Source organism: Cryptotermes secundus, unplaced genomic scaffold (genome assembly GCF_002891405.2).
Source record: "Cryptotermes secundus unplaced genomic scaffold, Csec_1.0 scaffold940, whole genome shotgun sequence".
In the NCBI taxonomy this organism is placed as follows: domain Eukaryota; kingdom Metazoa; phylum Arthropoda; class Insecta; order Blattodea; family Kalotermitidae; genus Cryptotermes; species Cryptotermes secundus.
The window spans coordinates 53,475-78,395 of NW_019730116.1; the positions used below are offsets into that span (position 1 = coordinate 53,475).

Here is a 24,921-nt window from a genome sequence, read left to right on the forward strand (position 1 = left end):
TTGTTTCACATTCGTTCCTTACTTACATTCTTCATGCATACTTGCTGGGGAGGCCGGCACCTTACCGGTTCCTCCCATAATGGCCGGTTCCCTTTTTCCGTTTTGGAGGGGGTCGACCCCTCCACAAGGTCCAGTCTTTGTTTCGGCGTAGGCCGGCGGGGGATTTGGCTATACCGTTTGCGGCTTTCCTCCCTTTCCTCGGATGTAGAGGCTCCTCTACGTCTCGGCTCCTTACGCCCTTGCTGCATTCCTTTTTCGTCTGATGTCCCCTCCACAGTGTCCAGTGTCTAGTTTTCGGTAACTCGCTGGGAAGTCCCGCTGGTAACTTCACAAGTTTTAACCCGATGATTTTCCTGAGTGTCCGGCTGGCTGTCCTCTCGTTCCTTGGGTGCGGCCGCTGAAGTCTTCGCCATTTAGGGGCTCCCCTTGCAACGTTGTTCCAAGTTGGGTTGGTCCCCATGATGTGTCCCCTACGTCGTGCTACTTTTGCACGGAGGGACATCCTCTTGTTTATTGGCGTTCTCCGTGCCGCTTTCCCTCGGCGTCTTGTCTCTCGGGCGACGGCCAATTCTTTACGCTGGCATCCGAAGGTTCCCTTGGGAGTTTCCTTCTTGGAGTCGTTTCTCCACTGTCGCGCGACGGGATGTCCTTCTGTTTTCTGCCTGCCGTGCCACTTCCGCACGGCGTGTTGTCACTCGGGCGACGGCCAATTCCTTGTGGGGCCCACGAATTTCCCCTGATGAATTCTTCACTTCCTGCCGGCGGCGTTCCGCGGCCAGCCCTTGGTCCCTACGCCGCTTCTTCGGTTCTCCGACCGGTATTTTCGGGGCGTCTTCTACGGGGACTTCTTGATGCTCCAGTACGGACTGCATCGCTTCTGGGTGGGGATCAATTTCCTCATGGGTGATTCTCCTCTCTTCCCCCCAGGCTTTCAACTTCTTGGCTCGCATGGCGGCCATTTCCTCTCGCCATGCTGTCAGGTCGGCCATCATCTGTGCGTGTCGGGCGTCCTCCTTCGCCTGGTTTGCCTGCATTAAGGCCAGCAATTCGTTCTTCTCCGCTTTTCTATTGGCCTCGTTGACATCTGCTTTTTCTTTGTAAGACCTCATGTTGGCGTCCATTCTTGCCTGGTTGATTTTTGCTTCTTCTCGCATGGCCAGCAGGAGTTCCATTATCGGTTGTGGCTCCATTTTTTTTTAAGGACGCGTGTTAAAGTTCGAAGTCACTCCTGACACCAATGTCACGTATTGAGTTCGAATCTTGTCAGTCACGTGAGTAGCTCAATCCCACTTCTGACACCAATGTCACGTGTTGGGCGTATAACGCGACAAATAAGTTCACGCCGTTGTCCCAATATAGCGGATTTATTCCTTTCGCTCACACTTTACAGGCATTTACACTTGCAGTGTCACAATCACTGCTTACAATATCCGGCGAGGCACTGGACTCTCTTCTCCGAAGGCTGGCCCGAGACTTTCTTCTCCGGAGGCTTGACCCCGGCTGGCCTCTTAGCTGGCCCGATGAAGACTGACTCTCTCTCGCAGTTATAGCAGTGGAAACGTCGCTTTGTTGGCTCCGCGTTTCCTACGCAATAACCCATTGTTATCGCGTTGTCTCTGTGGGAACGCTACGCTTGTTTGTCGTAACCGTGGAGATTCGATGTTCTCGATACAACGGCTCACTGTTGGAATTACAGTATCGCTATTGTTACTTCTTATGCAACGGTCTGTTCTAGCGTTTCCATAGAAGTGACTCCTCTGGATTCCAGACACGTTACAATATAATACTCCAATCTGTCCCTGGGAACGCGACAAAGTCACAAAAACCAACGACTGACTCGATGTGTAAAGCATCAATCGAAGAATTTTATTCTTGAAGAAAGCAGTCTTCTGGGATGTGGCACCATGTAGATGTGGTGTTAACCGACGTTTCGGAGGAACGTATCGCCTCCATCTTCAGGGTAGAAGGAAAATAAGAAGATCCGCAAGTGAAGAGAGAGTGAGAACCAGTGCAAGCAGACTGAAGATGGAGGTGATATATTCCTCCGAAACATCAGTTAACACCACATCCCACAAGACAGCTTTCTTCATAGTCCCATGAAAACCTCAAATCTTACAATTTTAGTCTTGTTTTATACTATAACTTTTGTTTTATATAATCTAATTTATTGCTATTTTACGCCAAGTATTTTAATATAATTAATATTATTGTATCCAATTTTATTAGTAGTACTGCAGTTCAGTGGTGTATACATGTAAATGTTAGCCATATAGTTGCCTGACGATGGCTTTTAATAGCCGAAACATGTAGCAGAGCCAAAACTAGGCACTGACCTTGATATAGGTGTGTTGTGACAGTTTTAATAAAGAAGTTAATAAAAGTTATCTGCGGTAATTTCTGACTAACTGTGATATATGTAGCACACACCAAAATATAAAATTAATGTTAATGAAAATAGAAAATAATGCTTACAGATTTAGTTAAATCAGTTTCATTTGATCAAGTGATATAACAGATCAAGATTATAAATTTCAACAGAAGAATTTTTTAACCATTTTCTTTGAAAAATCTGAAATCCCACTGAAGGGGCCAGAGTCTCTCTTTCGTTTCTGCGTCATGATGAGTCCTCTAACACACACACATACACATGAAAAGAAAGTGCCAGTACTTTTTGAGTAAACTGAATTACCAGATCGTGCTTGTATGCAACTTTGACACGTTGTCACCATACCACCTTCTGTGTCAGTCGCTCGGTCACATTTACTTCAACGGGCATGGGCCATTGGGGGAGGGGTGGAAGTGAAATCTCTACTGGTAGTTGAAATGCAGGATGTACAGTTTACTGTTAGACTGGTTCCCGGAGTCTACACGGTACTCTTGCGTTTGTCCACCAAAGTAGCCAATAATTTACAGTTACTATGGAACGTTTCCAGACAAGCGTTAAGAGCGAAAATTTCATGCCTAATATTTCCTTTAAATTCTTCCAAAGAGTGTGGTGTTCACTTTTTGTTTAGTCATGTGCCACATATCCATCCATACAATTGTTCACAGTGTGTACCGTTTGTTTGTTTTTTTTTCAGTCAGTGGTTTGAAAAAAGATGACAGAATCAGTTTCACCAAACGTTCGGAATTTATTTTGTTATGACAGAACACGGGCCTAGTTATCCTTCATGCATTAATTGCACACCAAACCCAAACTTCTAAATCGCGTCTTGGCACCTCATAAACCGGACGACGAATTGCTATGTTACAGTATATGTTATTTTGGCTGTATACTTAAACACTTAAAAGTTCTGGGTCAAGAAGTACACCGAATATTCGTTCCTGAAACAAGCAGCAGTATCGAATTCTTGCTTGACAATCTGGAGAAGAAAGGCTATATACGACCGTATAGTTTTGTTAAGGCCTTATCAACTTTGTATGGTTTTCCATCCCACGCTGAAGAGCCAGAAGATGTGACGATTTCTTCTAATCTGCTTCCGAGTGCTGACGTCATCCAGTTTTTCTTCTGTCAGTACTTGTCCTTCTCAAGATACCTTTCTGCCCTGCGCCGATCCCGTAAACATAATTTTGTTGCGATATTGTGAATCGTTGCTTTACGCGGCATTGTGCTGTCAGGATACTCCCTACTTCACTTCCTCCGCAAAAAACGCTGTACAGAGTTATCGTATGAGTATTTTCTTTTTAACACTACATTTCACAACAGTACTGACTGTATTTATATCTCAAGAACAATTAAGGGAGCGTTCTTTATGAGCCACCCAGCATCGAATGGCTAAGAGACGATTCAACGGCCAGCAGTAGACAATCGGGCCAAGAAATTCGAGTATTTAGCTGGCTGGTCTAAAGATAAATGTAATCCATAGTATGATCCGGGGCTCAGTTCACTGACTGTGTGACATAATATGGTTAAATGGTCCAGAAGTTTAGCCTACACATCTTTAGTGCGTCCGATTCTGGAATACGGGGCGGCTTGCTGGGATTCTTACAGGGAGGGACAGATAAATGCGTTAGACAGGTGCAAAAGAAAGCGAATAAATTTGCACATCTAGGAACCATTTGAACTGGAAACCTTGACACAGCCCAGGCAGATAGCTCACATATGCTCTCTCTTCAAAGAATACACAGGAGAACAGGCTTGGAAGACTATAGGTCAGGCATGTCCAACTTCAAACAGGTTGTGATCGACTTTTTAGTGTCAAAACTGCCAGTGATCTACCACCCCCTCCTATCGTCATACCTCGCTTTAAGCAAAAATATTGGTAAAAATAACACGACACATGATGTATGTTGTAATAGCAACTAGTAAGTGGGCTGTGTCTCTGATGTCATTAGATTCATCCAGTTGGAGGGAGAAAGCAACACAATTGGAAACATCTTTCAACAACGGTTCAGTTATGTTTCCACGCATCATTCCTATACGAGGCACAATGGTGTTTCTTGATAATTGAAGATCTTGAATAGTAGCTATGATCTCTTTCTTGTTTTTTAAATCCTTCAAAAACATTATCAGCTATTTCAAGAAACCGCTCTTTTACAGATTCCCCTTCAGTGAAAGGTTGGCATGTTTTAACGATCAGATTGCTGACTGTGAAGGATGATTTGGCTGCGTTGTTAGAAAGTGACCTTGGTTTTGCCATCAACTGTTGTTGAGCAGCTGATTTTGCATTTTCGACTACAGTGAGTTAACTGTTTTATCTGGCACACGCACACAGACGCTTTCGAAATTAATAAAATAACGTGGGCAGAACACTTAAATGTTCATTTGATTACACTGAGAACATCCCCAAACACTATATTTGTTTAACGCACAGCAAAGCGCTGAACTTCAGGATCATCCAGCACCTTAACAGTCCCCTGTGAGAGTCCTGTAAATATTTTGTAACTGGTCGTCTGTATAATAGTATGGGAGTCCCGGTCCATGAATAAGATGAGCCTTTGGCCTTTCGNGTTAATACAGTTCCATCTGAATGTCATGGTTGATTATTCTGGTCTCAGTAGTTTTCATCGATATGGTTTAGTTGAACCTTAAAAGATCCGGTTGTATATAATGAGAAGTAATCTGTGAATTAGAAATGAAGACGGTTGCACTGCTCTTAACAATGGACTTCTTTCATACTACCTAGCATTGCAATCCAGAAAATCGTAGTTTTAAGTTTAATCCTTTCCGTGCTACGAACGTACATACAGGTTCCTTCACGTTGGGGTATGTGACAGGCGCTCATATGCGTCCGTTGGCACTTCTTTAAATCAGTCAAAGAATTCAGCACAGTAAGTACTATTGATAGCTGTCATGGTAGCCGAGCGGTCTAAGGCATGCATTGTCTTCGCTCGCTCGGAAGCCGGGATCGTGGGTTCGAATCCCACTCAAGGCATGGATGTTTGTGTGCGTTTTTCTGTGTTTGTCTACAGGTAGAGGCCTTGCGACGAGCTGATCACTCGCCCAAGGAGTCCTACCGTGTGTGTGAGATCGAGAAAAACCGAAGTGAACGGAGTTCACGGAGGTAGGCCTAGGCCCACTGGGGCTGTAGTGTCAAGGAAAAAAAAAGTACTATTGATGTCTTAAGTCTTATATCATACCTAGGCATATTTGTCCAAAGTAATTACAGTACACGTCCACTAGGCACTGCAGGACACACAACTACTACTGAAAGAATGGCCTAGCCAATATGTTTCAATAAGAGGATTTTTTGATTGATACAGTTACACATTCTCGCTCATTCTTACTCATTCTTACCCCAACCACGAACTACGTTACTCAGCAATAGTATGGTTTCAGAATTNCGGTTGTCAATGGCTTTGGTGAGCAATTTACCAGACTGTTGGTCGGCACATAAATAAATAAGTGCCCCTCCCAACAGTCTGTATGATTTCAGGTGTGGTAGTTCTCCTTTTGGAGAGTCTCTCAAACAACACAGAGCACTTGTAGTAAAATGGCCTCATTCCTCTTATGCGTAAACGTGTACAACGACTTTTAAACCTACTGCTCGATCATGGCTAGTACGTTAATTAGTGGTGTTGCGAATATAGTTAATACATTTTTTTTTTTAAGGTCTTTCATTCTGGTCCGTCACACTAACCAATTAACAATCAAGTTCCTTCCGTCAAATGTGACACTTTTTTAAGTTTTCCACCTCGTCAGCACCTGCCTTACATGTTTCGGCTCACCACGGAGCCATCATCAGAGGCATTTATAGTAGAAAAAGAAATCACCAACACACAAAACTTCACTTTGTCCAAGATAGCCACGTTCCAGTTAATTAAAATAATTACAAATAGTTAAAATTACCCAGAATGTNGCTATCTTGGACAAAGTGAAGTTTTGTGTGTTGGTGATTTCTTTTTCTACTATAAATGCCTCTGATGATGGCTCCGTGGTGAGCCGAAACATGTAAGGCAGGTGCTGACGAGGTGGAAAACTTAAAAAAGTGTCACATTTGACGGAAGGAACTTGATTGTTAAATAGTTAATACAGTTCCATCTGAATGTCATGGTTGATTATTCTGGTCTCAGTAGTTTTCATCGATATGGTTTAGTTGAACCTTAAAAGATCCGGTTGTATATAATGAGAAGTAATCTGTGAATTAGAAATGAAGACGGTTGCACTGCTCTTAACAATGGACTTCTTTCATACTACCTAGCATTGCAATCCAGAAAATCGTAGTTTTAAGTTTAATCCTTTCCGTGCTACGAACGTACATACAGGTTCCTTCACGTTGGGGTATGTGACAGGCGCTCATATGCGTCCGTTGGCACTTCTTTAAATCAGTCAAAGAATTCAGCACAGTAAGTACTATTGATAGCTGTCATGGTAGCCGAGCGGTCTAAGGCATGCATTGTCTTCGCTCGCTCGGAAGCCGGGATCGTGGGTTCGAATCCCACTCAAGGCATGGATGTTTGTGTGCGTTTTTCTGTGTTTGTCTACAGGTAGAGGCCTTGCGACGAGCTGATCACTCGCCCAAGGAGTCCTACCGTGTGTGTGAGATCGAGAAAAACCGAAGTGAACGGAGTTCACGGAGGTAGGCCTAGGCCCACTGGGGCTGTAGTGTCAAGGAAAAAAAAAGTACTATTGATGTCTTAAGTCTTATATCATACCTAGGCATATTTGTCCAAAGTAATTACAGTACACGTCCACTAGGCACTGCAGGACACACAACTACTACTGAAAGAATGGCCTAGCCAATATGTTTCAATAAGAGGATTTTTTGATTGATACAGTTACACATTCTCGCTCATTCTTACTCATTCTTACCCCAACCACGAACTACGTTACTCAGCAATAGTATGGTTTCAGAATTTTTCAGTGTGTTGATTTATTATACTATTGCTATGCCATAGATCAATGAACAATAAACATGTATATATATTACCAATCAATAACACTGAGATCCACGTCTGTTTATGTATTCATAAGTCAAGCATTTTCAGAACTGAGGTTTTTGTTTTTCAAATTGGTAATAGTTTTCATCTATATGTTCAGAATTGTTGTTTATGTTCTATTCGTGTCTGAATTTTCATTTGGCAATATCATTATCTTGTTTATAAGAACTATCATGGGGAGTTGGAGAAGGGTTCCATGACTAATAATGTTGTGAACATTGTAGAATGTAACGATTAAATGACTCACTAGTATTCTTCGTACTGATTTCATGAGCGATGAACGGACGAACAATATTCAAATGGCGGCAAATGTTTATAAAGAAATCTGGATCAAGTACGAAAATGTCTGACTTTATTTCTTTGTTGTTTCAAGCTATAGAATGAGCACAGTTACCACATAGCAGAGGGTACCGCCAGACGCATCGACCACATGTATATCGATATATACTCACCGTGGAAGTTGAATGAGGTTAAAGACCATCAAGCCCTTAGGCGTGTATTCTATACAGCGAACAGCAAAATTCGTATTCATCTCTGCATTCCAGGCCGAAGTTTTAATATAAATACAAATTTGTTATACAGTTACCTGGAGATAAATACATTTATTGTAATATTTAAAACATGACTAATATCGTTTAAAAATTAATTTTATACTTTGGGATTTATATGTTAGTTCCCTCTGATTAAATGTGAAGCACAGTAAACTAGTCTACTGGCAAGACATGAGGAATTTTGTCAAACAGACAATCTTACTCCTTTTGATTTTTCGAGAAAGGGAATGCGTACTGGTATATTCCAGTGGCGTTCCCACATGAAGTTTACATTGTGGGTGAAAATGAAATGGAACATACGAAGGTCATGTATAGTAAGTTTCACCAGGACAGTACCGAGAGATATATCGAAAATAAGAGTTAGAATGAGTATGACTAGGATAGGTATGTATTGGGCTGAAGTTCCTACAGCAGTGGTAATGAAGGGATATGCCCCGTAAAGTGCTGAAAGTTAACTGACATTTTGGAGGAATATATCACCTACATTTTCAGGGTCAAGGAAGCTCTCATGCTGCTTTCTTGCTTGGCTTTTTTTTTTACCCTGAAAACGATGTAATAGGTTCCTCCAAAACATCTGTTGACTTTCTACAAACTACAGAGCATTATATCCCAGAAGATATAACTGAGTGCCACAATAACACGAATCCAAAATGCGCAACCAATTTCGTAGCATGACTATTATTACATTTCACTGACACTTGCCTAATGTAGCCACTCCAAAATGGCTCATAAATTAACATTTATTAATCAGGAATAATGATATTCACAACAAGATCATTAGATTTCGTAACATACTTATAACATGCAAGAGTGTCAGAAATAAATGGGGGTCTGTTTACTGAATTATGTAATTGAAAGTTGCCTAAAAATGAAGAAAGCAGTCTTCTGGGATTTGGCACCGTGTATATGTGGTGTTAACCGACGTTTCGGAGGAACGTATCGCCTCCATCTTCAGGGTAGAAGAAAATATATGTGAGCTGAGTACATTAGTCCACATTATGGATCACAACATGGTCTTCCAGTAATTTTGATGTAGAAGTGATATATAAAATAAAAAATACTGCAAAGCTCCACATATTATATATAGTTTTACATCAACAAAACATGTAAGAAGATAAATACAGTTTATGATCTACTAACAACTTAAGTTCCTGACCTACAAATTAATGATAACTTGAACTGGAAGCACAAAATGAATAAATTATATCTAAACCAAGTTCAGCATGCCTGTTTATGAGGATAGTCACATCACTCCTGAAAGCAAGTACTTTACATAATCTTACTTTGCTTATATCCACTCAAACATAACAGATCTAGTGAGCAGGGAAGTATAGACTGTCAGCAGTTCTTTTATTGCAAATGGAAGGAAGACTGTTTCAATACTAATCTTTTCCAATTCATCTTTAACAAATCATCTATCATTTGGCGCTATATGATCGAAATACTGACAGTCATCATCATATGAATTACAAAAAATACTAGTTTGCATTATATTTGCTACATTTACCTGTCATTTGAAAAGTGTTCATTAACTTTAAAATCACATACTACAAATCTGAATGATACATTTGATGGGTAGGGTAGAAGCCTACCCTGCTGATACAAGCAGCAGGTTTCTTTAAAACGTCGGTACCTACCTACTAAATTATGTGATGTCACAAACGTCGCAAACCTGCAAGACCCATACATAACTTTGTACAAAAGTAATTTATTCATGCCTACACAGTGGTACCCATTGGACTGTATGCTGTGTTGGTGTCAGAACCTTACTGAATGAAGACTGGGGTGAATGAAAAAAGAACTGATGGGCCCTACCACATGTCAGATTTAAATAATATCTGCCTTCACCACAGGTTATATAATTGGATGCAGTCAATGCTGTAGTTCTGAAAAAAGCTGAGTGTACACTATATATAAAAGTTAAAGTTTGAAGGAGGAGGGATTGAAACTAGTTTTTAAGAGCAAATTGCCTGACTTGTTATAATGGCATGTAAAATGTATGAGGGTTGAATTTCCTTTAAAATGTTGCTGTAGTTTAGAGATGTGTGTAAAGTTGTCCCTGAGCTGACCTAATTAAGCACTACGCCATGAATGCGTATGGGGGAGTGGACATATAGACCCACATCTTCTTGACCTCGGCACTAGCTGGAGGTGAGTGGTCTGCTTCACACACCGAGAGATGTTTAAAAAATTATAAATATAGTATTTTCAATCTTTTCGAAATAAAAGCAATATTGAAGCTCTTCCTGGGCGCTGATTTCCAAGAATTGCAGGTTCGGTTTCAATTTAACGTCCATGTATTTATCGTCCGACAATATTGCAACACTTGTTTATTCACTACTTAATTTTAATTTTAGTTTAACATTTTACACTTTGACACTACATGTTTCGGCCCCAAACGGCCATCTTCAGGTGTAGTGTCAAAGTGTAAAATGTTAAACTAAAATTAAAATTACGCAGTGAATAAATATGTATTGCAATATTGACGGACGATAAATACATGGTCGTTAAGTTAAACAATTGCAACAGGATGCTGGAATACAGAATTCGGCTTCAATATTTTGGGCCTAGAATAAAAAAGTGGTTAAGGATGTTTGCTTCAAATTAACAAAATAACATTCAAAGATGAGGAATTAACTTCGTTTCCAACCTAATTCTTCATATGGTTAGGTATACTCTTTTCGAAAAGCGATGCATTTATGCTCTTAGTCATTCGCCAAAAGCTTAAGGTGTTTAGCATGCACATACCGCCCCTTATTCTCTGCGCAACACAAACATCATTGATTACACGCGGAACACGTTACACCTTATCTCTGTACCTAGCATTCCCCATCAATTCTACACGTCAAGCACAACGGGACTGCATAAAAGTTCAACATTTAACATTTTTCATGGTAGGTGGCGTTCGTGTTCTTTTGTTGTCAAACGCCTAAGGCAACCGAAGTTCAAAATGGTATTTGCTGGTGGTGTGCTTGTGTTGACAGGAGTGTATTGTGACATTTTCGGTAGAAATAATTGAAATAATTAAAATTAAAATTCAGAGTTATTCCGGCTTCTGCAATTCGCCATATGAGTCAAGTGACAAATGTAACGATGGAAGTGGAACTCTGTCGTTATCTGGGGTCATCATTCCTGCAGCTGGTCAACCTAACCATCTTGGAAGCAAAATTAAAATATTATACAATATCAGTAATGTTGGAGTGTTTTGTAAACTGTATTATTAAGACAGTGAAACAATTATATAATGAGACATACGTATATAATATCGAACCATAGACTCTAAAAAATGTGACCTTGGACTGAATTATAAAGATTTCGGTTGTTGAAAACGCCTCCATAATGCATCCAATCCGGCGTCGAAAAAAACGCCCGAATTACGGAGTAAGGACTGTTGAAGTTAGTCGAGGGAAAAATGGGTTTGGCTTTACAATATCCGGACAGCAGCCTTGTATACTGAGTTGTATTGTTGCTGGAAGTCCAGCTGAGAAGGCAGGTCTTCGACCTGGTGATTATTTGGTAGCTGTAAATGGGCAGAGTGTGAGTAAAGTACCACATGATGATGTAGTACGTTTAATTGGGTGCTCTTCTGGTATTCTTAAGTTACAAATAGCCGAAAACTACTATTCAGATAGTTCAGATGAAGATGCCATCATCCCAGCCAGACCTAAGCCCAAATATATGCACAAGCCACGAAATGGAGGCCACAATCAACGAACAACAGCTAGTTCACAGCAGAGCCGAGGTGCAAAGATTGTCAGGGATCTTCGAACTGGAGCCATGTATGAACAGCAGGTTGAGCCATCTGCTATGTTGCAGAGCCCAGGAAAATCTGATCCTCCCCTCTCACAGCAGTGGGAACCTCCAGTTCCATTACCACTCCCACGTCCACGTTTTTACCCACATCCACAGACAGAGGAATCCTGTGAACAAGATAGGGACAAGGTGGAATTCAGGGCCCTAGTTGGGTACCTAGGAACAATTGAGATGCCTAAAAAGTTACAGCCAGGCTCTAGATTACAAGTAGTTCGCAGTTGTATCAAACGTCTACGCACAGAGAAACGTGCACACACTTTGGTGCTGATGAGTATACACACACACAGCCTTACATTGACGAACTGTCACAAAGTGACTCTAGCAGAATATCCCAGTGACCGAGTGACATTTTGTGGGACCAGTTCAGATGAGGAACGACGGTTCTTTGGTATAATTACCACAGCAGTTAGATCAGTGGAAGATGAGAATGATGGTAGGGAGTTAGTCCATTCAAGTTCTTGTCACGTGTTTGCAATTGAATTGCGATTGCATGGAATTCATGGGGAGCATGCAGGAAAAGCAGATGCTTTCAGCCTTCATTGCACTGTAGATGCTGCAACTGGGTTTTGTACTGAGTTCCCAAGCTCATCAGATCCTATTATATCTGCCATCAAAGTTCTGTGTAGTAGTCAGGAGACTGGGACAGCAGGAAATCCTTACGTGGAAGAGCCATTAGTTGCCAACTCTCCACAGCCTAGTAATGCCAGCAGTATAACTACAACAGCATCCAGTAATAGTGACTCAGGTATTGGCTTTCGAGATGACTGTGGCAACCAGTCTGATCGTATTCTTGTTGTAGATGTTCAGAACCAGAGGTTGCACATTCAACAGATGGTAAACAGCAACTGTGAAGTACAGCAGGGTAACATTAGTGGGGTAAACCAACCAAAATCTTGTATGTATGGTCTCACAGGTTCAGCTAATAGCAGATTAGTGAAACGTCCTGATGACAGATTGACTGTGCGTGTGATGCCTGATCCAGTGATGAATCTCTCAGGTACCTTAGCTGTGAGCAGCCATAGCAGATCTCCACTCAGTAGTAGCTCCAGTGAAGGTGAGAACCATGAACAAAAATCAAATCCTTGCATTGAGATATACTCAGAGCAAGTGGATGTGCCAGTTTACGACTTTTCCAGTTATTGTGGAGAGACAGCACTGAGTAAGAACATGGCCACTAGATCTAATGATGACATGAGTGTGAGTAGTGGAACCAATAAGAGCCAAGACCAGCTGAATTTGCAGTATAAGCATAATATGTACAAAAATTTCATGACCAACAAAACAGTTTCTCAGTGTTTTCATACAAACATCAAAGAAAAATCTGTAAATGATGCAAATTACAACTTTCCAAGATTTCCTCTCATTGTTAAAAGTGCCCGGTCAGTGGGTGCTATGAATATTGGCAGTGTACAATCCCATGATGCTGTTCTGTCATGCAAGCTCAGTCCCAAAGTATTTGGCACACCATTGCGACCGATGACACACAGCTTGGAGGACCTGAAGGTGACAGAAGTACCAAATGATGAAAAGGATCCACTGGCAGCTAGTCTGAGCCTCTCCAGCCGGGGACAGCATTGGGGAAGCCTCCAGGACCTACGCAGTTTTGTGGTCAACTGCTTTGAGGCTTCACCACCTCCTAAAGACATGGTGAGTCCGAGAGAAATTTCTCTTTTTGCTGCAAGTTTCTCAGCTAGTGTGCCATGCAAGTTCAGATATGCCAGAAGAATTTAAACTATTTTATTCAGCGTGTATTTTCTTGGGAAAACTTTAGAATACTTATCCCTTTACCCTTCTTCTCCTATCATCCCAACCTTTCATTCTCAAGCTCACCATTCCACTCAGGCATTGTCCATACAACCCCTGAACATGAAATGTTACTGGCACTGCCTTATTTTGAGAAAGTAATCAGGAAAGCATATGAATCTGCCAACACAAGGAGGCAGAGATATGCATCACATAAGGATGTGTGGACAGTGGTTAGCAGTTCTTGAGGTAACCTCTTTGGAAAAACTTCCACAAACTGTGGCTTTCAGAAAATTTTATTCTGGCCGAACTTTTGTAGGAAAGCAGGATATTGAGTTAAGAGACTGATAAAGTGTAGTGGGTAATAGGGAAATAGTTGGTGGTGAAGTGGTTTGTTGTGGATTTGTCTTTTATTTAGCAGAACTGTAAAATTCTTAGCAACTTTGAAGTGTGGTGTAAGATTTATTTTGTTAAAACAGCTGCTAAGGATTTACAGTACATGTAATTTATATCAGTACTTGTCTGGCCCACCTGGTCCCTCATTCTATCCATTGAACAGCATTCCTTATTCAATTTCCGCTAGTTTTTGCTCATTGTGAACATGTGTATGTATAGAACAACTTTCTCTCGTAGATAGGGTTCAGCCTCATCATGAATACTCTTCTTGTCTTCATGGATCAGATATCTCTATGCTTGTACTTGTCTAAAAATCTACTTTCCAAGATCTCCTTGATTATCCTCTAATTCTTTGCCTTTTAGGTTTGCAGTTCTATTCAGTTGTCAACTCCACTGTTTACACTTGTTTTATCTACATTTGTTGTCCTGCCATCTTAACATTCTCGAGTTTTTAGCACATTGTTAACATTTCTGAAACTACAAATCTCTACCCACCAGATTCAAGAACTAAGAGGTGTAAATTGTTGGAATTGTCAGCCCCATTGCCACCTTTATTCCTGGACACAGCCATGACCTGTTAACAGAAGGAAAGTTTAGTGTCCTAGAATCACAGACATAACTGAAAGCTATTGTAAAGGTTTCAACTTTTTCCCCGTATGGCCAAAACATATTGTGATGTATTTGCGCTATGCAGGACACCCCCTCCCCCGCCAGCGGTGACGTAACAGCATCGGAGCGCTATCGCTGCTACGGTAACAGGTCAGTCAACATTCTGCCCCCCCCCCCACCCACTGTGGCGTAACAGGAGATACCGCTGTTGACACAGGCAACAGGAAACGGTATAAAAAGCCGGCTGAGCAGTATGTGACGAGAGTGTGAGATCAGGAGTGACACAGTGTGGATCGTGAAGTCGCCGAGAGCAGTGGATGTAATTGTGATACTCCCGATGGCAGTAATTGTAATTGTGAATTGTGTGAGTGTAAGAGCGAATGTGGAATAAATTGGCTACATTCAATACGGTGTGAAGTTATTTGTCGCGTGTCATACCCCAACACGTGACAGTTTGGTGTCAGAAGTGCTTTACGAACTTGAACACGCCTCGACGAATAATCGAATCTACGAGTGCATCGAGTATTATACTGCCACAAAATGGAGATGCAGCAAATGATGGAATTCCTGCTGAATGAATTGAGGACCGATAGGAAGAAAGACTAAGAAGATTTCCTGGCAAAAATGGACGCCTACTCGAAAGCCTGGCAAGAAAAGATGGCCGCAGAAAGAAGAGCTATCCAAGCAAGGACGGAAACCACCCGAGCAGAAACAAGAGCGATCAAAGCAAGGACGAGAACCATGCGAGAAAATATGGGCACCAGCCACAAGGACATGGTTGCCGAAACCAAATCAGAAAGAGACATGGAGACGATGGCCTGCCAAGAGACGGAGGAATGTCTAGAAGAAGAAGAAGAAGAAGAAGAGCCGACCTCAGTGGACATGAAACCTGAGGCGGCAGAACAACGAGTGGTACCCATAGAAGACGCCATAGTGACGCCGGTCGGAGAACCAAGAAGAAACGACATAGGGACCGACAACTGGCCGCGGAGCGTCGCCGCCAGATGAAAGAACGGGCCCAGTGTCAGGATGGGTGCCGAAGAAGAGGACTGGCCGTCGCCCGCAGTGGGACGAGCCACCTTGCAAAAGTGGCACGGCAGGAGGAAAACGTCGTTGGGAGAAACTGCACCGTGGCCGTGATTGAGCGAGCAACCCAGAGAGTAGGGCTGCTCAGGAAAAAATTACGGACGCACCATGAAGGAAAAGGGGGAACAAAGGACCGAGGCGGCAAGCGGCCGATGTACGTGAGAAAGTAGAGGGAAACCGTGAACTACATCGAAGGGTGTGGATCAGAACAGCGATCACACCTGGAAGGTGGAGAAACGAGCAAAAAGACCGTCAATGTGATTTTAGAGGAAAGATCGCGAAACAAGTAGTCGGTTCCAACGGCTTACGAAAAATAAGAAAATGTACCTTCTGGAGGGTTAGGCCCCCTCCAAAACGGAAAAAGAAGCAGAGGAGGAACCGGTAATGTAGAAACACCGGCCTCCCAGCGAGAATGAATGTGCGATGAATGAAAGTGATGAGTGGATGTGAAACGACGGGATCGACGAACGCGGGACCATGGAATTGTTCGGGACGAACAATCTTAAGAAGGGAGCGGATGTACCGGCCGGAGAATAGTCACTGCAAGATGAGTAGCCGGACAAAAAGAAGACGTTGCAAGAACAGCCTTCAAAAAAAGGAACGGGGATGCACCGTTAGGCTATTCGGGACGAACCCTTAAGGAGGGAGCAGTGTGACGTATTTGCGCTGTGCAGGACACCCCCTCCCCCGCCAGCGGTGACATAACAGCATCGGGGTGCTGTCGCTGCTACGGTAACAGGCCAGTCAACACTCCATCCCCTCCCCCACTGTGACGTAACAGGGGATACCGCTGTTGACACAGGCAACAGGGAACTGTATAAAAAGCCGGCTGAGCAGTGTGTGATCAGGAGTGACACAGTGTGGATCGTGAAGTCGCCGAGTGCAGCAGAAGTCTAGCAGTCGCCGAGAGCAGTGGATGTAATTGTGATACTGCCGATGGCAGTAATTGTAATTGTGAATTGTGTGAGTGTAAGAGCGAATGTGGAATAAATTCGCTACGTTCAATACGGCGTGAAGATATTTGTCGCGTGTCATACCCAACACTTGACAATATCATGAATTCGCATGGAAATACAGGGTGTTTCACGACTTTAGGGCATAACTGCAGGAGGTGATTTCCTAGGTCTTTGTAATCAAAAAAGTTCATATAAACATGTGTCCGATTTTGGACGGTTACGGAGTTTATGACCGTTTTAAACTCAGAATAGAAGGTAACGATTACTGATAATAAACCAGCATAATACATGATACATTTAAACTATGAATGCAAAGTTAACTTCGTGAAATTACCTTTAATTTGAGTTGATTGGTGCTTAAAGCTGATTTTCGAAAATGTCACCGCCGGCCGCAACACACGCTGCCGCTCGGTTGTGAACCGCGCCGGACATACCAACCCACCACGCCTTAGGTAGCTCTCAAGTGTCGAGATAACGAGAACGCTCTGTCTGTAGCTGGCTAAAAATAGCGACCTGCCAGCTGACAGGCGCGGTTCGTACGAGGGCGTGTACGGGAATGAAAAAACGGTCATAAGTCCTTAACCGTCCAAAATTGGACACATGTTTATATGAACTTTTTGATTACAAAGACCTAGGAAATTACCTCCTGCAGTTATGCCCTGAAGTCGTGAAACACCCTGTATAGACTAATTGGTGATTCAGCATTTGAAGCTTGTACTGCATATAAGAGTCTTCCGATATAATTTAGAAAAAAAAAAGTATTCTTTTGTAATAAATTAAACTTTTATCATGTTGTTTGTATGATGGACAGTCATGTTCTGTAAAAGGGCGAGTTTACAGATCAGCCGAATAAACACATATCAGTAACTCAAGCAAGAGTCTGTGCCGTGGAGTTCGTATACCGGAAATTTGGGATGATTGGATATTTGTTTTCTTAATTTCCTTGCCAACTTTTGCGTTCTTAATGCATTTTTTGCAGACTTTTTCAAGCGCTCTGTGACTGATTTCGTAAGCTTCTTGTTCAGGATACCCGAAATGCATAACGTTGGAAGATCTTAATCCAGTGCCCAAAACGGGTGACAACCATTCTAATACACTAGCCCAGTTGCACTTTTGTGCATTTCGACATGCTATGTGGAATTAAAGAGTTTAGCTATCCTGTCCTTCGGTGCTCATCACGCATCGTTACAGCTAACGAGCTATGTCAAAGGGCGCTGTCGAGCAGTTAGGAGAGGAGGAGGCGTGGCTCCACTAAATGGCCACTAGACTACAGTTGGGGTACTTTGTGTGAGTTTCCAGTCAGTATTACAAGACGAGTTTGGAGCGTACACAATTGACGCCGAGAAATTGTACGATGTTCCAGTGTTTAGTGGATTTTTAAGTACGTTTCATTGTCAGACAGTCAGATCTTAATCGTTGACACTTAGTGAAAAAATATTGCATAAGTGGGAAAGATGAATCAGTTGACAGTCTCTCTGCGTGTTAGCTGCTCCTGTTGTTGAAACTGCTGTCAGTATGTTTGGATATGTTACGTGTGGGATACAGCCTCAGAAACTACAACTTGTGAAGGTATGTGCACAGATCGCTTCACCAGGGTTTTGTATCACAAAGAGTGTCTTTGTTACACGTCGTCACGAAGTAAATGCAAAATCATTCTAAGTAACATAAGAGGTTCGGAACAGCAACATAGCGACAGCACATCCAAAAAAAAAAAAATGCCAGAGGTTGATGATTAGAACAAGTGAGAAAGTGAGGACATCGCATATGGAGGAACTAGGTTCTCATGGGATAGTGAAAACTGTACGATGGTTGGGAATGCATGAGTAGTGGAATGAGAAAACAGGAGATGCACGCAGAATTAGCAATGACTTGGAAAACGGCCAGTCAGAAGACCAACAAAGAAATGTGAGGACGATAGTGCGATCGAATTGAGGGAAATAAGGATTGGATGTTGCTGAAAGTGGCCCAGAATTGTGGCAAATCGCGGCCCATAGGGTTAGCTGTGATGAAGCCTCGGGGATCTCCTGCCAAGTAATTAGATTCACTTCCTGTACACTTGAATATCGTATGAAATATGTAGGATATGGTACAATTGGAGGATGAGATGGGCCATGAATGTAGCACGAATGTGGGAGAAGAGGAATACATATGGGTTATTGGTGGGAAAGTCAGAAGGAAGTCAAAAGAAAGACTAAGACGTAGGAGGGTGGACTATATTAAAATATATCTTAGAGAGATAGGATAGGATGATATGGACTGGATCGATCTGGCTCAGGATAGGGACCAGTGGAGGGCACTTGTGAACGCGATAACGAACCTTCAGGTTCCATAAAATGCTAGGAAGTCCTTGAGTGGTTGCACAGTTGGCGGCCTCTCAAGAAGGGCTCAGCCCTATGACTGAGTGATATTTTTTTCAGTTTGTTAAATATAGCCCTACGCCGAATCGGAAAGTATTTTAAAGGCACTATAGTAGAAATGTTCTAAATAAGTAACTCTCTGGTCCCTATCCTGACCATATCACTGTGTGTAAGGGGTGGGCCATAAAATCCGGCCCTCGCACTGCGGCTTTCAATGATCTATTGTGCTTCCATATCTCCATATCCTAGCTCTCTAAGATCCATCTTAATACTATCCTCCAACCGAAGTCAAGATCTTCCTGGTGGTTTCTTTCCTTTTGGCTCTCCCATCAGAATAATATATGCGTACTTCTTCCTCATGCGTGCTGCGTGCACTGTACATTTCATCTTCCTGGACTTGATCATTCTAAATATACTTGGCGACGACTACAGGTAACGAAGCTCTTCATTTTGCAGTTTCCTTCAATTTCCCATCACTTCATCCCTCTTTGGCCCAAATATTCTCAGCACCCTGTTTCCAGACACCCTTATCCTAAAGACAGTGACCACGTTTCACAACCATACAAAACCACAGGCAGTATTATAGTTTTGTATATTCTAATTACTAGATTTATAGACAGCAGACGAGGAATTGAAAGGTTCTGAACTGGATGGTAGGAAGCATTACCTGAATTCAGTCTTTTCTTAATTTCCTCCTGAATCAAATTTTGATTTGTTACTGTCGTTCCCAAATATTGAAACTGTGCTGCATTTACGTCTAGACCAACATCCTTACCAGCGTCAGCTGTTCCAATGTTTTTTATTTATAGTATGTTATCTCCAAATTGGTTTACATCGTCAGCATAGACCAGCAGCTGATGTGTCCCATTAAATTTCAGCCCCATCTGGTTTTCCTGGACATTCCTGACGGAGTGTTCTAAAGCAAAGTTGAAAAGCAGTAGCGATAAAACATCTTGTTTTAGACCATGTTGGATAAAAAACATATCAGACAAATGTTTACTTATGTGCACTATACTATAGGTTTCATTTAAACACATTTAATCAACCTAACTAGATTCATGGGTACCCCAAACTCTATGAGAATATTGTACAATACTTCTTCCTTCCAAACTGAATCGTGGACTTTCTTGAAGTCTATGAATAGCTGATGTTTCTCGCTTATGTAAAATGTATTGGGTGTTCCATGAAATCACAGTTGGAACGACATGTACGAAGCGCGATGCGTACAGAGAACAAGCAACTGAGTTCTTCGAAGAAGCAAGTGCCCTGAACACAGCCGTAGCAATCTTCGACCACAAGAAAAGAATGTTTTGATGATATGTGCAATTGGATGGTGCCAGTGAACATCCCCTGGTTTAAACTCCAAATGCCCGAATTTCGATCCCGTTTGGAAAACTACTGCAAGCAACATATTCCAGACCAGTCAAAACTTCGAAAATATTATCTTCCTATCTGATACGAAGAAACCTTGGAAAACTTAAGGGGTAACATAGGAGATGTCATTGTATGAGTTTCTGTGGACGAAACAACGGATTCCATGGGTCCCTTTATCGCCAACCTTGCGGCTCGCAAGTTACACGTAGACATTGAAGTTCCTGCATTTGATTTGCTCCAAAGTTCTTCACCATACGAGTCATTCCACTGTTGCAGGATTTGTGAATGACGGACCTAAATTGTTGTGGCCCACCGGAGTTCATGAGAAGATGCCAATTTTGTATTCAGATGCTACGGCGTATATGCTGAAAACTGCAACTGCGTTGAAAGTGTTTCACCCAAATTTGATTCATTTTGATTTGTTTCATTCTGGTCCGTCACATTAACAATATCATGAAAAGTTAAACAGTTCCGTCTTGTGTGACTGACTGGTGAAGATGTTTCTTATTTCAATTATTTATGCCCTTATATGTTTCGGTCTTCAGAGACAATCATCAGAGGGACACCTTTACATCAATACAGTTAGAAGCCACTCTTACAATACATGTTCTAAAAGTTAAATGTATACATACAGTATTAATAATATACAATTGGGTATAAAATCTAAAGTCTTCACAACTACAGCGGCTGTTCCAATTAATTAAAATATTTATAATTGGTTTGTTAAGACTAATGGAATTCGTAAACCAAGCAGGTTCGTGTCGTCCCTCTTATTATTTCTCTTGAGGGGGGCCGAACGTGTGCCACCCTGTCGTTCTCGAGAAGAGGGTTCTTTGATGTTACACTCGTTTGCCTACACTTTTGGCGCCATCTTATTATCGTCGTCATTGTACCCTTACGTTGAGCGTCACGTTCTAACTGCCCCCACCATTGATCTACGTCGGTCTTCGGCCGCTGGCTGCTGGACTGCTACGGGCGACGGCGGGTACAACTGGCTTTACCCTGCTTCACTCCCTACTTTCACACCTCTGATCTTTATGGGGGATGGGTTTGTTTTGGGCGCCAGTAAACTGCTACCCTCAGTTTACGGATTTATGAAGGTGCGAAGGATTGATAAGGGTGTGGCTATCGGGGTAGCTAGTTCCGTCGGTAGAGCTAAGATTCTGACCTCAGGCCGTTTGGCAGGGTCTCGCTCAGGAAGGGAAGTGTGAACTCCTATTACAATACACACACACTTTGTTCCACCAGACACTTTATTAAACTCTTGTCCATAGTGGACCCCACTAACGCACTACATTCAAATTGTGTCCGCTAGGTTTGCGATCTTGAACCAGACTCCCTCCAATTACTGCTCTTTTAGAATTTTCGTCCTAATAGTTTTCGATCTAGAGTAAGACTCCTTGCAGAATTTGCGTCCGAATGATATCACTTATTATGTTCTCCAAGGATTCAGACAAGTAAAATTTTGTGTGACTTTCTAAAGAACCAAGCTGCCGGGGGTCTTCCTCTTTCGTTCCACATCTGCCTTGACCAGCCTTTTTTTATTGTCTTTTTCATTGGAGAGTCTGGGCTAAAACTCCTTCTTGAGGGCAAGAAATAGCCTACGTCCCTCTCGTCCATTTACTGTAGGTTATAAGTAAACCTAACCGAACAGGTTTATTTACTCGGATCCAAACATTCTGCCAAATTAAATCGAGCTGGGGTAGGCAGATCGGTTACAATGTTGTCCTGTATATGTTTGTGTTAAAAAACAACACAGCGCGCCAGACAGACACTTCTGTTTCGGTGCGTGTATCCCAGAGTGCATTCAGCCATCCAGAAATGGCCTGTTCAATTGCCTGCACCCGAAGCAATTTCAGTTGGCTTCAAGATATTATAAAACGTGAAATCCGTGCACTTCCTCTGTAAGAATCTATGGACGTAACGAAAAATGCAAATGAAAAGCTTAGTGTTGTGAAAGGGAAGGCTGGTGAAAGTGCGTCCACCAAGATGCAGGCGGTGTTATAAAGAAGCCCTGGGTTTTCGGCATTTCCCAGTGTCTATTAGGTACTTAATGGAGACGATGTAAGTCCCCCTGAAGACACTGCTCCTGAAAAAATTCCTTTGTTGAAATACTTCCCAGTGTCATCTTGTAATGCAGAAAGATCCTTTTCAGACCACAGACACAGTCTATCGGATACAAGATAATCAATGACCCCAGAAAATATGGAAAATATTCTAATTGTGTATTGACCATAAAAATAGTAATGAGTGTGCCAAACGATTGTAAATAAAAGTTGCTTGCAAAAGTAAATATTACTTTTATGTGATGTTACATATTTTAATGAATCCATATATTTTACTACATATTTAAGAATTTCTTGTTACATAATTATGTACGTATTTTGCATGATAATAAAAATCCTAGTTCTACTGATAAGCGTTAAAACTATGATGTCCTGGATTTCGATACCATTTAGCTTGATGTGTTTCGGAGGAAGTTGCTGCCTCCATCTTCAGGGTAGGTTAAATACTGTTGACCGAAGATAGGTCACGAAATTTATCAAGTCTTCCAAGCCCACTCGACATATGGAGGCAGGCGTAAGTTCTTTCCGGTACTTCTGGTTTCATACCCGTTAGATAATTTCCGTATGTGAAATGAGTATGAATGATTGTTTGGTTTATTGAATGGATTTAAATAGCTCGAACTAACCCATCGCTCCGGAAATGAACCTTGTGCATCATGCTTGAAACTAGCATGTCTACATACGTGAGTCGACGGAGGATGTCTGCTCCATGATTAAGTATTCAGCTATGTGAACGTACTGAAAGAGGAAGACAGCCAATTGAGAGTTTTTGTGGGTACGCCGATGACGTCTGTGCTATTCTTCGTGCAGAACTAACAGTCGTGCTAGGAATTTTCCAACAGGGACAGTCTCAGAAAGTACAATAGACATGCAAATTAATTAATTGCCGATTGATGGAGCAGAAAATACATTTTTGTTGATATATGCAGGATGAGGCATAGGCCTGCATCACTATACACGTGTACGTAATGTTATATTTTAGCGTCCTGTTGCACTGATTTATGTCCATGATTTATTCTAACAGTCTTACCGTGCATACATTTATTCACCTTACTCTTCTCTCTTGCACTACATGTTTCAGCACAAAAGTGCCATCTTCAGGTGCATTTCGATGTACGTCAAACTACTTCATTGCATGCCCTGTTGTGATAACACACGCAGTCACAGGAGCAAGACACAACACAAAGCACAATACACACACGAAAGTAGGAAGAATACTCCGATAGAAGAAGATAGGTGTGACTCGCGTATTGAGATACGACATAAGGATGACAAATCATGAACAGTTTTAATATTTTTAATATTTAAAATTTATCAATATATATGACGAATATATATTTTAGTATAAAGACAACAGGGCATGCCATGAAGTAGTTTGACGTACATCGAAATGCACCTGAAGATGGCACTTTTGTGCTGAAACATGTCGTGCAAGAGAGAAGAGTATATGCACTGTAAGACTTAGAATAAATCATGGACTTGTACGTAGTTAACCTTACTCTTGTTTCAATATTCAGTGATGGAGGACCCCCGCATTTGTCTCTTATAGCAGTGGTTCTCAAACTTTGTGAGATTGCGACCTAGTAAATTCTTTCTTTATAAGACGATAGCCCGGTATAATTGATGCCAGGGCCCGGTACCGGGCCGCGGACCGGCGGTTGAGAAACTTTGTTCTATTGTACATCAATAATGAAACTATTCAGAATCATGGAATGTGTTCAGGGAAGTATGGATCATCATATTGTTTATTGTACTACACAGTCCGTCAGCAGTGCAACAAATTGTTCCGTCTTTCTTACACTTTCACTTTCGACACAACATGTTTCGACCCTAAATGGCCATCTTCAGGTGTCTTACTATGCTAAAACTGCTACACTGCACTGATATTGTCCATTCGTGACATGCGACTGCACGCCTCATGATTTAAAACGTCATACTCATAGTCAATTGGTGCGCGCTAAAATAGCACACGCTGTAGTGTACTTAATTTAAATTAATAAAATATATTAAAAGTGAGTAAAACAGACATAACATTACACTAGTAATAACATCAAAAACAATATTAACACATGGGATCTTGCAGATTAGAGATTGCAGACGTCACACGACAACGGGCTTACGAATAGAAAAACAGGTTACCGCAATAAAACGTCTGAAGTAAAGGATACAGATCAAAACAAGTGGACGACGCCCCTTGTCAGGTGTAATAGAAATTTTACAACATTTAAATATTGACCCTTTCTTTCACTTTGGGGGGGGGGGGGGTTCATCTTCCGAATGCTACTTCCTCCCCCTCCTTCAAGGGTGCTCGTTCCGAGCAGCTCCGTGGTACTTCCAGTCACTTCATGTTCTCGCCATCTTTCTCTCTTTCTCTCACTCTTGCTGGGGAGGCCGTTGCGGTGCTTCTACATTACCGGCACCTCCTCTTGTTTCCTGCTTCTATTTCGTTTTGGAGGGGGTCGACCCTTCCACAAAGTGCAAACCTTGTTTTGTCGCTCCGGAGGGCGCTGATACCTCCACAGCGTCGAGTGTCTCACCTTCCGCAACCCGCCGAACATCCTGGTTGCTCTCTTCACGAATTCCATTTTGT

At 42.0% G+C, this 24,921-nt stretch overlaps 1 protein-coding gene across 2 annotated transcripts in view; it reads left to right on the top strand.

The window, feature by feature from the left end:
• The first annotated feature begins 10,834 nt into the window (after positions 1 to 10,834).
• Positions 10,835 to 24,921, top strand: part of LOC111866258 (regulator of G-protein signaling loco) — a 68,837-nt gene continuing 54,750 nt past the window's right edge. For both annotated transcript variants that reach the window (XM_023855037.2, XM_023855038.2), the window contains exon 1: positions 10,835 to 13,391. In XM_023855037.2, coding sequence (XP_023710805.1) covers positions 11,271 to 13,391 — 2,121 coding nt within the window. In that variant the 5' untranslated portion in view covers positions 10,835 to 11,270. The remainder of the gene's footprint in view (positions 13,392 to 24,921) is intronic.